The following is a 13,940-nucleotide window of genomic DNA, read 5'->3' as shown; positions in this document are numbered from 1 at the left end:
GTAAAAGGCAACTGGTACAGTTAGTTCTTTGTTTGAAAAGATAAAAAGTTTTGGGAACATGGAATTACGAAGTTGCCTGAAAAATGGCAGAAGGTAATGGAACAAAAGGGTGAATACATTGTTAATAAAGTGTGTGTGTAAATAACATACATATATATATACACACACATATATACACACATATACATATATAACATATATATGTTATATATGTATATGTGTGTATATATGTGTGTGTATATATATATGTATGTTATTTACACACACACTTTATTATGAGTCCACAGGCATAAACTGAATGAGTAAATAAAGGAGACGGTACAGCTCTTTCCTACAAAAGAATTTCAATTAATAAATGTAAAAGAAATGAAGAAAATAGAAAATTACCATTGGATAAACACCAAGTAATAATTGTTGCCAGCAAGATCCACCAACAGATGCAAAATCAGTGAGTGCAATTTTGAGGAAAAAGAGAGTATCTGCATAGTGTCAGAGTATCTCTCCCAAGATCTTTATTAAATACAAAGGGAAAAAAAATAATTTTACAGTGGAGAAACCCAGCAGAAACCACCTAACCAAGATATCATGTGTAACATCACCAGCAGTAAGACAAATCAACATCATACAACCCCTGATATAACGTGTAGAAAAAGACACAACATCACTTTCATGAGTCTTGCCAAAAATGCATAGCCTCAATCTAATCATAAGATAACATCATACAAACTTCCAAACAGAAAGGCATTCTATGAAGTAACTGTCCATTACTCTTCAAAATTGTCAAGCAAACTTAGGAGATGTGACAAACAAATGCAATGTAAGATCCCAAACTAGATCTTAGAACAGAAAAAAGTTACCAGTGAAAAACTGGTGAAATGAGACCAAGGTCTGTTGCTTAGTTAAGAATGCTATACCAATGCCAATTTCTTAGTTTTGTAAATGTACCATGATTGTAACATGTTAACATTAGGAGCAGCTGGGTAATGGGTAAATGAGTCCTATTTTAATAACTTTTCAGTAGTCTAAAATGATTTCAAAATAAAAAGGTTTTCTTAAAAAAAGGTTATTCTTATCTACTTAATGAATATCATTGAATAAACAAAAAATTTTTCAAAAAAGTCTGGGGCTGATTGGTATCTAGAACCATATAATGGGCCAAATCACTTAACTTACTGAAATGTATCTGTGTAAAGGGAATGATAATAGTACTTATTGTGCAGTTCTTCTCTGAGGATTAGGAGTAAGTTTCTTTCTATCTAAGGAGAAAATAGTAAAGCACAGTGCTTAAGAGAATGCATGGCCTTTAGCATTAAATAGACCTGGATTCCAATACTAGTCTGTGTCCTTGAGCAAGTTGTGTAATCTCTCCGAGCCTCAATTTCCTCCTCTGTACAAAATGTAAGTAAAGTTGAATTTAGCTTATTGAGATCTTGGGTAGGGAGCTACGATAAAAACAAATAATGAATGTAAAGCATCTGACTCAGCATCTAGGGCAGATTAAGAATTCAATAAAGGTTTGAGGTATGAATGTTAAAGAGGCTAGTCATTATTACTACACTTAATAAACTTAGTGAACAGAACTATGCATTGTGAAGTATAATAATTCACATTAATAACTGCAAAGTTGTTAAGAAAGGATGAAGCTAAGTTTGGAATATTCTCTTTATAAAATAGGATATGTTCAATATATGCATAAAAGATTTTCACCCAAACTAGAAGAAGAACATAGGTGCTTCAAAACAACAACAACAACAACAAACTGTTGGCAGTCAGGAAAACCTAGCTGCTATCTATCTATCTATTTATGCAGTGCCAGGTCTTAGTTGCAGCATGCAGGACCTTTAGTTGTGGCATGCAGACTTCTTAGTTGTGGCACGTGGACTCTTAGTTGCGGCACGTGAACTCTTTAGTTGTGGCATGCATGCGGGATCTAGTTCCCCGACCAGGGATCGAACCTGGGCCCCTGCACTGGGAGCGCAGAGTCTTACCCACTGGAGCTGCTTAAAATCATTAGATTTTGGATAATAAGAGCCCCTAGTGCTATTTAAATAAGCAAAGGCCTATGGGATTAAGAGATAAAAACTACTATTCATAAAATATACAAGCAACAAGGATATATTCCATAGCACAGGGAATTACAGCCATTATCTTGTAATAACTTAATAATCTGTAAAAATACTGAATCACAATGCTGTACATCTGAAACTAATATAATATTGTAAATCAACTATAATTTTTTTTAAAGTCAAAAAATAAATAAATAAACAAGCAAAGGTCTGGGACAAACAAGATGGACACACAGATTAAGAATCTGTATTCTAGATAATGAACATCAATTTGATGGTGAAACATTTTTCATAAATGCTATCTGCTCTTATTTTATTTTTGCTTAATATATCACTGTATCAAAAATTATTTCAATGCAAATATAAACTTCTACTTACAATAATTTTCCAACATCTACTATTAGCACAGTTTTATCAGGTATGGACTCTTTTTAATTCAGTGCCTAATGTATTCTAAATTTTAGGATCAAAACCATTTCAATCAAGAAAATCACATAATGTAAGATTATCACAAAGTGTAACAAAACACAATTGTGAAGCTATAACCCATCTAGAGTTAATATTTGGATCCTGAGTTTAACAACAATGCTAATATAATCAAAAAGATTTCCAACTATAATCACCTGAATGTGCACTCCTCCTTGAATCATTCCCCAATGATTTCAGGTCACAATTATAATAAATAAATTCTCAAATCAATTATAAAAAAAATGGGTCTATATATTTCTATTATACCTGGGAATATTCTAAAGCTGGTACCATATTCCTATTCTACCTTTCTTACAACTACTCAAAACCCTTCACAGGTGTAACAAAAAAAACTGCACACTTACCAACACCTTGGGGCCGACTTAACCTTACAGGATTACTTTCAAATTTTTGGACATGAGGTGGGTATTCCTTCCTAGAAAAGGAAATTTATATAGTTTCAGTCTAAAAGAAAAAAATATTTTTAAAATGAAAAAGTAGAGGGAATACTTAAAATGCTTATCAAAAGCAAATCATAGCTTGTTTGTCATATAAAAAGTGGTACTATAAAATAGTAACACTATATTACCCAAATATAGTAAACCTTAATGCACTATAAGATCCCTAAGGGCAGTGACTATATTTTATTTAAACTGTCAATCTATGAAAGCTGACAGCAGGCAGTCTTTCAAACAAATATTTAATAAATAAATACAAGTATTTGTTCTTTCAAAGTAGTCACTTTGGAAAGTTATATATTTATTCCCCCAATACACAAAACTTTCGAATTTTTCTTTCGGAACTGCCTTCATAATCTGTTAAAAAAAAACTCCTAATATTTCATTGTCACATGCATTTTTGGAATAAAAAAAGTTAGTCAGCTTATAATAAATACTCAACTTGCCCAATTTTGCTGTAAGTGTTTCTAGTTGTTTAAAGATCAATGAATAAAGAATAAAGAGTGAATAAGATCTTGTCCTTAAGGATAATTCCAAAAGCGGTACAAAAAATCTTATGTACAAAACTAGAAATCATGAAATAAGTATTTTAGTCTTACAATATGACTACATTATGGGGGTATAATTATACTTTAAAAAATATATTACATTGTCAGACTTCACACCTAACCAATTTTCAGAATTCTGAACAGGAATCCTTAGTAAATAAGGATCCTAAAATACTATAGAAGTCCAAATATACAATAGTTTGGGAGAAAAGCAAAAAACCTATAGCTAATTGTGGGATAAAAGCATTAAAGAAGGAGGTTTGCAAAAAATGCAATAAACCAGGGAGCTACAGTAGCTACCTTCCCATCCTAAATAAAAGCTTCTAAAAATATTTCCATTTTATTTAACGGGGGAATTAAAGAAGGTTATTCTATTATTTGTAAATGCATTCACCCGAGTGATCAATACTTATCACAGGGCAATATAATTAATTTAATTAATTAATTAAACAAAAATCCTAAAGGAATTTTCCTGTAAGGATTTCATATTCTTATACTGTAAAAGTCAGAGCACCTAAATTGAAACCAAAATATGAAAATGACACAAGAAGAAAATCATAAGAGTAGTGATGGTAGTGTGTTTGTGACAGCAGTTAGCAAATAGTGAGCACCATGTGCCAGGTACTGTTCTAAGTGCTTCGTATCTATTAATTACTTTAATCTTCACAATAACCTTATAAATTATATACTATTGTTAGCACTTTACAGATGAGGAAACTGAGGCACAATGAGGTTAATTAACTTGCCCATGGTCACACAACTATTAAATATCAACACCAGAATCTGAATCTTGGCAAACTGCATCGATATTGGTGAGTCATGGTGTTTTCACCATTTCAATTATTATTACTGAGCAGCATGTGGTACAACTGGGTAATTTCCACACTGTCAAAATTTTAAGATTCGTGAGGATACGAGTTGTGAAGATGAGAATTTGCCTTAGAGATAGTGGTACCAGTGTTATTAAAAATAAGGTAGGTTTTCAGCTCCTAACTACATTAAGCTTTAAATAAAATGCATGTTTTTATATACTACACATGCTCACACTAAAAACGATATAACAGTCTTATCTTTAAAACAAACAATTTTTTAATCTCTAATTTTTATAACTCTCCACTGGAAAAGTAAGGATACCAACTATAAAATGCAGCCGAGTCAAAAAATCTGAAGCAAAATATGATGATACAATTATATTGAACTACAAAACCTCTATGCATTATATATTTTTAAAATAGTGGACAACAGAAACAGTAGGTATTCTTAAATACTAAGGATTATCAACAAGCAAAATAATTTGACAGAGTGACCACAAAATCTGAAATACAAATTTTGGATTTTTGTCTGCTTAATTACTTATTCTGGGGTATGCTATAAACACAGGTTTATTCAGTAATAACTGGCATAAATCATTGGAGACAACATATCATAGATGTGCAGGGATTTCTGAAAATGCTGCACTAATTCACACTGCTCTTTGCTGTTTCACACAGTGCACTGAACCATGCACTGCTGATGAGGAACAAACAACGCACTGAATATATCATGTAACGTCCATGACCTATCGTGTATTGTAATGTAATGTTAAAAATTATGTATATTTGCCAACATTTCCAAACCTTATGGCCATTCTGTATCCAATATTTACATCTTTCCCTATACAGACAGAGCAGACTGTTTTAAAAAATGTATTATAATGAGTAAATTACAGAAATAAAAGCATACCTTAAGTTTAATACAAGAATACAAGAATTTCAGAATAAAAGTAGTATTTGTTTAATAAGAGAATTAAAAGAACTTTCTAGCTATAATCTTCTGTTCTTTAAAACATAGTTTTTAAAAGAAACTTTGTTAGGTGATCAAAAATGAAATTCATGTTAATTTCTTAATTTGAGAGTTCCATCACTCTACAGACATTAAAATTTCAAACTCCAAACTAGTATGATGCTTAAGGCTAGAATTTAATTTCCCGGTGGATTTTCTTTCCTACCTCAAACCAAGCAGAAACAGAGAAGTGTCCCTATCTTCTGTCTTCTACCAAGCGGAAGCATTTTTTTTGCTTCTGAGGGTTTGTGTTCTGTATAGAAGTTTTAGAGAAAACCTCACTTCATGGACCCAACGTTTTTACAAGATGCATAAAATGAACTGGAGAGCTTTTTTTTCCTTCTATGCAGAAGTCTTTTTAAATAACATCAGAATCCTTATTAAAGGTTAGACAGGCTTCAGACCTGTTAAGTCTTTTTTTGTTTTAATAAACTTTATTTTAGAGTAATTTTAGCCTTGCTGAAGACTTGAAAAGACAATTCAGAATTCTCTTATGTCCCTTACCCAGTTTTTCTTAACGATAACACCTTCATTACCCTCATACATGTCAAAAAAAGAAATCAACATTTGTACACTGCTATTAACTAAATGCCAGGCTTCATGTGAACTTCACCAGCTATTCCACTAATATCCTTTGTTTGTTCCAGAATCCAATCGAGGATCCACCGCAATTAGTCATCATGTCTCCTTAGTCTTTTTTGTTTCCCAGACTGTTTTGTTTCCCACTGTTTTTCATGACCCTGACACTTTGGAAGAGACTGGTAGTTATTTTGTAGAATGCCCCACAATGTGGGTTTGTCTGATGGTTTTCTCATGATTAGACTGAGGTTGTAGGTTTGGTGGACAGTGCCCATCTCATCACATCGTATCAGGGGTTACATGGTATCAATGATTGACATCACTAGTGAGGTTACCCTTGATCATCTGGCTAAAGCAGTGTTTGCCAGGTTTCTCCACTCCAAAGTTATTTTCCCTTTCGACATTCTATTTGGAAGCAAGTCCAATCAGTCCAGCCCACAAGAGGGGCAGGGGTAGTTAAACTCTACTTCCTGAAGAGAAAACTATCTACACATATTATTTGGAATTCTTCTGTATGAACACCTGTCAATTTCCCCCAATTCATTTTATGCAGCTTATAAAAACCCTAGGGTAGTTCAATAAATAAATCACTTATTCAATCATTTATACCAGTATGACTCACGGATATTTATTTTATACTTTAGGTTATAATCCAATTGTTTCAGTTTTGGCCCTTGGGAGCTCTTTCAGTTGGCTCCTGTGTTCCTTTCATGTGACCTCATTCTTATTTTTTAAATTCTGATAAAACATACATAACATAAAATTTACAGAAATATGGAATGCTTTGCCAATCTGCATGTCGTCCTTATACAAGGGACACGAAAATCTCTGTATTGTTCCAATTTTAGTATATGTGCTGCTGAAGCAAGTACCCCTTTGTTTTTTGAATACCTGTTTGGAGTCTGATACTACAAGATACTCTATGATCATTTTATGTTTTCCCTAACCCGTCCCTATAATCAGCCGTTTCTCCATGTTCCTTTTATTAGAGCGGTATTAGAAACCAGGATCTGAGTGCTTTTTTTTTTTTTTTTTAAGTTGGTTTTGAAACTCATTTTATAAATCGTTCCATTGCTCTAACTGATCTCAAAAGATGTAAATTCCGGGCTTCCCTGGTGGCGCAGTGGTTGAGAGTCCGCCTGCCGATGCAGGGGACACGGGTTCGTGCCCAGGTCCGGGAAGATCCCACATGCCGCGGAGCGGCTGGGCCCGTGAGCCGTGGCCGCTGAGACTGCGCGTCCGGAGCCTGTGCTCCGCAACGGGAGAGGCCACAACAGTGAGAGGCCCGCGTACCGCAAAAAAAAAAAAAAGATGTAAATTCCTATAAAATAAATTAAATGTGTTCATTTTCCATGAAAATGCATTATTCCAAATTCATGTTTAAACTGTAATCTAATTTTTGAAGAGATGTATTAAAATCTCCGAAGTTGTACTCTAACCAAGAACTTCTTGCATTTTAGATATTTTAGGGGAGCTTTATACAGTTCGTTGTTACACTCTCCCAGAGTGTCTCCATTATAAAATGTGCTCCATTATACTATTTAGTGCTTCTAATCCTTAATTCTATCTCATTTGTTGCTAAAATTCTACTCATGCTTTCCTTTTGTTTGCATTTCTTTTGACTCTAAGAGTCAAGAGACCCCTTTACTTACAAATTGTTATTTTATAAATATCTGATTCTGGTAAACAACATGATACAGCTGGGTTTATTTAATTCAACCAGTTTGTCTCTTATTAAATATATTTGACCTGATCACAATCACTATTGCAGCTTATAAATTTCACGTTTTCCTTTCATCTTACTGTGTTAGTTGTTTTTTATATTTCTATTTGTTTATTTTTACTCTTTTCCCCTATTTTTACTGATTTGCACAATTACCTTTCATTTGTTTTTCCTCCCCTGATTAATTTAACAAACAGTTACCTTCCCTCTCTCAACCCTTATTCCAACTGCATATTTTGTTCATTAACATGTTCTCAAGATTCCAACTATTTCCTCAAACAAGATATTCTACTGCATCATCCCTAAGGGGATAAGATCTTTAATATCCTTTTACTTCCCCATCCTACCCCATTCAGTCCCCCTTCCCAAAAAAAAAGGCCTTAAGATACCTTTTACTTCTGCCTTTCTACCTCTCCAATTCCTAGATTTTGCTGAGATAGTTTTGAATAGTCACAGATTATTACTGATTTTCTTTTGTAGCATATCTCTATTTGGTAAGTAAAACATGCTTAGCCTTAATTGAATGCCACTGACTTAAGTTTTTAATTGTGCCAAATTATAAATCATATACAAAAGATTATTTTTTTAAAATCTCAAAGACTTATCAGGTAATAACACTTCCCTACCTAAAATGCCCTGAAAGCTTCTAGTGAGTGCACCACATAAAACCCAAACTCTTCAGATCATCTTACAGAAAGCCTTTTATGATCTAGGGGCCCGAGCTAACCTTAACCAAACCCACCCCGCAGTCCTTCTTTCTGTCTTTGAACATGAACAACTCACTCCAGCATTAATATCTTAGCACCACCTCTTCCCTATGTGGAAAAGCCATCTCTATGATCACTGTATGGCTGACTCTTCATTCAGTTCTTGCTTAAATGTTAGCTTCATAGTTGAGTGTCTCTCTGAACATCTAAAGAAACCATACTGTCACTCTATACCACATCATCCAATTATACTTTTTTACACAGAACTTATTTTTTGGTGTTTTACTTGTTCATTATCAGTTTTTGCCCATCAAAATGTAAACTACAGGAGAGCAGAGATCTTGTTTGTTTCGTTCATCACTGTATCCTTATACCTAGAACACAGCAGGCACTTGATAAATATTTGGAAGTAATAAATGTGTATAACTAAGAGGCAGTACGTAGTTAGAAGTGTATTTATCAGGTCAAATAATTGTACAATCATGCTGAACAAGGGTGGTAATGTCAAAACTGAACCATTGGCCGCCATGCAGAGCCACCATAAAGTAATTCAAAATATCAGCCTATGTGCAAATACCATAAATTCAGGCACTGTAAACTAAACATTTATTGATTAGACAGGTTAGCTGGAAATTGAATATACTTGGATTCTCTAGTCTGTTTACTGTTCTACTTTCTAGGCTTTTTTCCAATGTTTCCATATCCAATCACTGTTTTCTTCACAGTATGCTTTATTATGTGGCAAGACATGTCATTCTTCTCTTCCCCTACTTATTCTTCTTTTTATAAAGTAAGTCTCTTACTCTTCTCAAATATTTACTCTCCTAAATAAACTTTAGAATCAATTGGTCAAATTTCCTAAAATAACAAAGTCACCAAGATTTCTGACTAAAATTGCATTAAGTTTATTTTAAGGAGCACTGATATCAAATAAGCAACCAGGAACCTAATATATGCCTCAGATCAGGTTCTTTAGATATATTTATAAAGGATCTACACATCATTAATTTTATTACTGAATATTTAATTTTAGTTGCTACTGTGAATGAAATTTTGGTCTTTCCAATATATACTGCAATTGATCAGAGTGAATAAAAAATTATTAATATTATTAGCCTTGTAGTCTATCATCTTGCTATACTCTTATTATATCTAAGGTTTCAGATGACTCATAATTCTAAGGAAGGCAGTACCATCTGAATTTTATTTTCAGATACCTTGAGACACCAATTTATAATGCTTATATAAATTGGTACCACCTGTCTGCAAAACAATTTCACAATACCTATCAAGAGCATTAAAAACATCTGTAACCTAGCCCAAAGAATCCCTTCCCAGAGATTTATCTTAAGAGATGAACTTAGAGATTTACATACAAAGTTGTTCATCAATGTGTCACATACCAGGGGTCCCCAACCCCTGGGCCGCGGACCCCTACCGCTCTGCGGCCTGTTAGGAACCGGGCCACACAGCAGGAGGTGAGCGAGTGAAGCTGCATCTGCCGCTCCGCGTCGCTCCGCGTCGCTCCCCATTGCTCGCATTACTGCCTGAACCAGCCCCTGCCCCCACTTCCATGGAAAAACTGTCTTCCATGAAACCGGCCCCTGGTACCAAAAAGGACGGGGACCGCTGTCATATACAACAGTGAAAAACAAAAAGGAATGGACTAATGGGTAAATAAACTATGTATATCTGCAGGACAAGCTATTATATAATCATTACAAATCATTTTTAGAAGCCAACTTAACAGGGAAAAAGGCTAGGACATACTGTTAGGTGAAAACTCAGAGTATGCAGCTGTACTTTTATTATGACTGCATGTATTAGGTATTGTTAAAAGTACACAGGAAAAAGAATATTGGAAAGAAATGCATAAAGATCCTAATGATGTAATTTTCGATTATAAGAGCTTTTTAAAAATTATAAACTCTTTCATTGTAATACTTGACTTTTCAAACACCCCCTTTAAGTAAACATTTCTAGTGTTTCATACATGTCTTTTATTGTATTCTTTTCACTTTTGTATCTTTTTGTTGTTTCAAAATTCTCTACGATATGCATACTATTTATAATAAAAATATTTTTAAAAATTTTAAATTTGAAAATTACTATGTGCTTCAGTTTCATAACAGGTCAACTGTCTTTATCTAAGGAGAAAAAAAAAAGTTCTAATACCAGATTAAATATTCTAGGTTGCTGGTGCTACCACATACACTATATTCACAACCCAACTGTCCAAGAGTCAGAAAAGAATTCAAGTCATTCAGGTTGTCAAAGTCACCCACAACAAAGAAAAATGGCAGCAAATTTTTTAAGTTTGCAAGCTCTGGACCTTAATATCGTTGTTTAATTTTTATTCCAGCTTGGTTTTAAACCTAAAATATACCTCATTGTGCCCAGTATACAGTACAAAGGGAAAAAACCTGGAAAAGATTAACCTTCCACAACTACCTAACTTTTGTTTATTAGATAAACCATCCTCTTTTAAAGAAATCATTTAGTTCAGAGATTTACAGTTCTTCATGTGTTAAGGGATAAAGATAAAAGATTTTCTATTACTTTTCAAAGGTCAGAAAATAAGATGTGGCTTTGTTCATAAGGGAGGAAAAATGGCTTACGTAAAAAAAATTTACAAAGTAAAATCTACTGACACAAAAGTTCTTCTCAGTTTATCTCTGACAAAGATAAAATAATTTTAGGTAAGATTCCAAAGGATTAATGGGCTAAACTGAAACTAACAGTAACTAAGCTGCTGAATAAAGCACTCCAGTGTATTCATCCTAACATATTTTATAAATAGCTGCTGCTTCACGCCTAGCCCCTGGCGGTAATGTTGGTACAAAAAGACAAAGAATTTCAGCACCTATTATTACAGAAAATTCAATCTTTACAGTGTATATGTCAGTTTCAAATAATTATCTCACAACAGAACAAATCTCTGTTCTTCACAAATCTCCTTTAAAATTGGACAAATATCATTATCCCCATTTTAGAGTAAGTTATGTGCCCACTGGTAATGCTGGTTACTTAATTCTACATCTCTGACTTCTATTCCAGTATTATTCCAACAGGAATATAAGCTCCAAGAGAGTAGAGATTTATGTCTGCTCCTAGAAGAGTGCCTGGCACATAGAGTCATTGAAATATTTGCTGAATGTATCAATGAATAAATTTCCACAACAGAAATATGCATAAGAAGCCAAAACAGTAGAAAAAAATCAGTATAAACCCACCAAGGCTATTATGAGAAAGAGAATAATCTAAGATCTTTATACTATTCTGATAATGTAACAGTACCTATATTCTATCTACTGTAACATAAAGGAAAGAATTTGTTTATTTCTACAAAACAAGTCTGGTTCACGTGTGACTGTATAGTTACTTAATGTATATTCTTTAGCAATTTATTAAAAACATCTTATTAATGATCTTCTCCCCAAAATATAGTCACTTATGAATTAAAAATTCAAAAGATATAAAATGACTCATCTATGTCTGACAAGAAATAATTTACTCAAAGAGAAAAACAGACACAATAGAAAAATAATTTTCTTTCCCAGGAGGAAGGTAGTAAAATATTTGCACAACCTATTCATTTAAACCATGTAAGAATTGTGAAGTATTTCAGAATTATAAAATATGCCTAAATCTTTTGCTGACAGGATCATCTTTAGTTCAGAAACCTGGTGTTCATGAAGTAAGATGGAATATATAGCATTCTATAAAATACTGCAAGTTGTCCTCTTTGCCTCCTCTATACCTTTAAAGAAAATTATAGAGTCAAAGTTACATAATTAAATAAAATTATAGAATGGCCCTTCTTTTGACCATCACCAATGATATGAAAGTACTGGTTTAAAACAAGGGCTGTTTACCTGTTTTGGGAGGGGAGAATTCATAAAAGGTTCTTGGGACTCATGGAAGCAAGAAAAAAAGATGTGCACATGCACAAAAATTTCCACATACATACATTGAGAAGAGGAGCTATTCTTATGGGCATTTGATTTAGAACAACTACAACCATTTCACTATTCTAAGAAATGTGTGTTCTTAAAAACTTGTTTCCATGTTATTTACATTATTCAACATTTCTGCTAAAGGATGATGTGTTTGCCAGTGTTATTACAAAGGGAACAGAGTGATCATAAAATTCTGTCACAAATTTTTGATGTTTAGAGTTTTAACTCCAAGCTTAACGTATTCTACTTCTATTTTTCCCCTCACTCTGCTGAAGTACAAAACAAAAATATTACCACTAAAACACAAGAAATATTTAAATTAAGTAACTGAAAACAATTTTACTACTAAGATCCTGAAATATTCTACTTTTAAAATGAAAGTAGTTACAGATCAGTATAAATATATAATAATCATTCATGGAAAAATATATATATATTGAGAATTATGGTGAAATATTACCCACATAAGTCAAATATCATGTTGTGCTATTAACGTTTCCTTTTTATTAAAATAATTAATAAACTTAATGATGAACTCTAATTCAATGGACATTTTTCAAAGCATATAAATAACCTGGTATTTTACTGCTGTATCCATGCTCTAATTTCATCAATATTGAGCTTACCTTTCCTTTTGGTCCACACTGCTTAAAACATGAAAAAGAAAAAAAATGTAAGAGGCAAGACCTCATTTTTGATATATCATTGTAGTTTTAGTAACTGCAGTCAATAAGGCAAAACTCTGTGATTAATTTGTTTTAAACACATTATATATGTTATATACTAGTGTTTTGAATCTTGTCAGATATGTAAATTGGCTTTCAATTTTTGTCAGTACAGAAAATAATTTATATCTAAACATATTTAAAGAATAAAAAAGTATGTACAAAGATTGAAAAATTCTTGAAAGAGCTTTATTTAACCATCCAACATTTGAGGATATATGTTATTTTAGAGTGGTTAAAGAAACTGTCTTCAAGGAACAATACAATTTCCTAAAAGTTATAAAATTTTTAGAGGTCCCAATCCCATTATCAGGCGTGATTAAAGTCATCCCTCGGTTATCTGCACAGGATTGGTTCTAGGACCCAAGGCAGATACCAAAATAGTGGGTGCTCAAGTCCCTTATATAAAAGGGTATATAGTATTTGCATATAACCTAAGCACATCCTCCCATATACTGCAAATCATCTCTAGATTACTTATAATACCTAATACAATGTAAATGCTATGTAAACAGTTGCGAGTACCAGCAAATTCAAGTTTTGCTTTTTGGAACTTTCTGGAATTTTTTCCTTGGATTTTTAAAATCTGTGCTTGGTTTAATCCACAGATGTGGAACCCCCAGATACAGAAGTCCGACTGTATTTGCTTCTGAGTAAGAAAAAAAATTTTTTTTAAGGCTGAAACTTTTGCACAAAAGCCTTAGATTAAATACAAATACAGTAAACAGTTTGGGACACAAGAAAAGTCCTGGGACTTAAAACCACGGCCTCTAACCAAAAGTCCAATGTAGGAAAGGTCCACCCTTCTCCACAAATCATGGAAAATCTAAAAAGCTATCAATATCAAGTACTCAAGGGTAAAATTATAAAACCCTCAATTTAGAAT

At 33.1% G+C, this 13,940-nt stretch overlaps 1 protein-coding gene and 1 non-coding gene across 9 annotated transcripts in view; both read right to left on the bottom strand.

Annotated features, from left to right (window-relative positions):
* The window catches only part of SENP6 (SUMO specific peptidase 6), a 109,240-nt gene that overhangs the window by 53,387 nt on the left and 41,913 nt on the right, over positions 1 to 13,940 (bottom strand). For 5 of the 8 annotated variants that reach the window (XM_028494710.2, XM_024132957.3, XM_024132961.3 and 2 more), the window contains 2 exons: positions 12,956 to 12,976; positions 2,900 to 2,970 (listed from right to left, as the gene is read on the bottom strand). The exons of 1 other annotated variant lie outside the window; for it this stretch is intronic. In XM_028494710.2, coding sequence (XP_028350511.1) covers positions 2,900 to 2,970; positions 12,956 to 12,976 — 92 coding nt within the window. The remainder of the gene's footprint in view (positions 1 to 2,899; positions 2,971 to 12,955; positions 12,977 to 13,940) is intronic. 2 more of the 8 variants (XM_024132958.3, XM_024132959.3) reach the window with 2 other exon arrangements.
* LOC112067414 (U6 spliceosomal RNA) lies at positions 6,709 to 6,812 on the bottom strand. The gene has a single exon (XR_002893261.1). It is a non-coding gene; the product is annotated as a U6 spliceosomal RNA (small nuclear RNA).

This window comes from Physeter macrocephalus, chromosome 10, assembly GCF_002837175.3.
Source record: "Physeter macrocephalus isolate SW-GA chromosome 10, ASM283717v5, whole genome shotgun sequence".
Lineage (NCBI taxonomy): Eukaryota > Metazoa > Chordata > Mammalia > Artiodactyla > Physeteridae > Physeter > Physeter macrocephalus.
The sequence above is the reverse complement of the archived record's forward strand: the minus strand, read 5'-3'. Positions and strand labels throughout refer to the sequence as shown.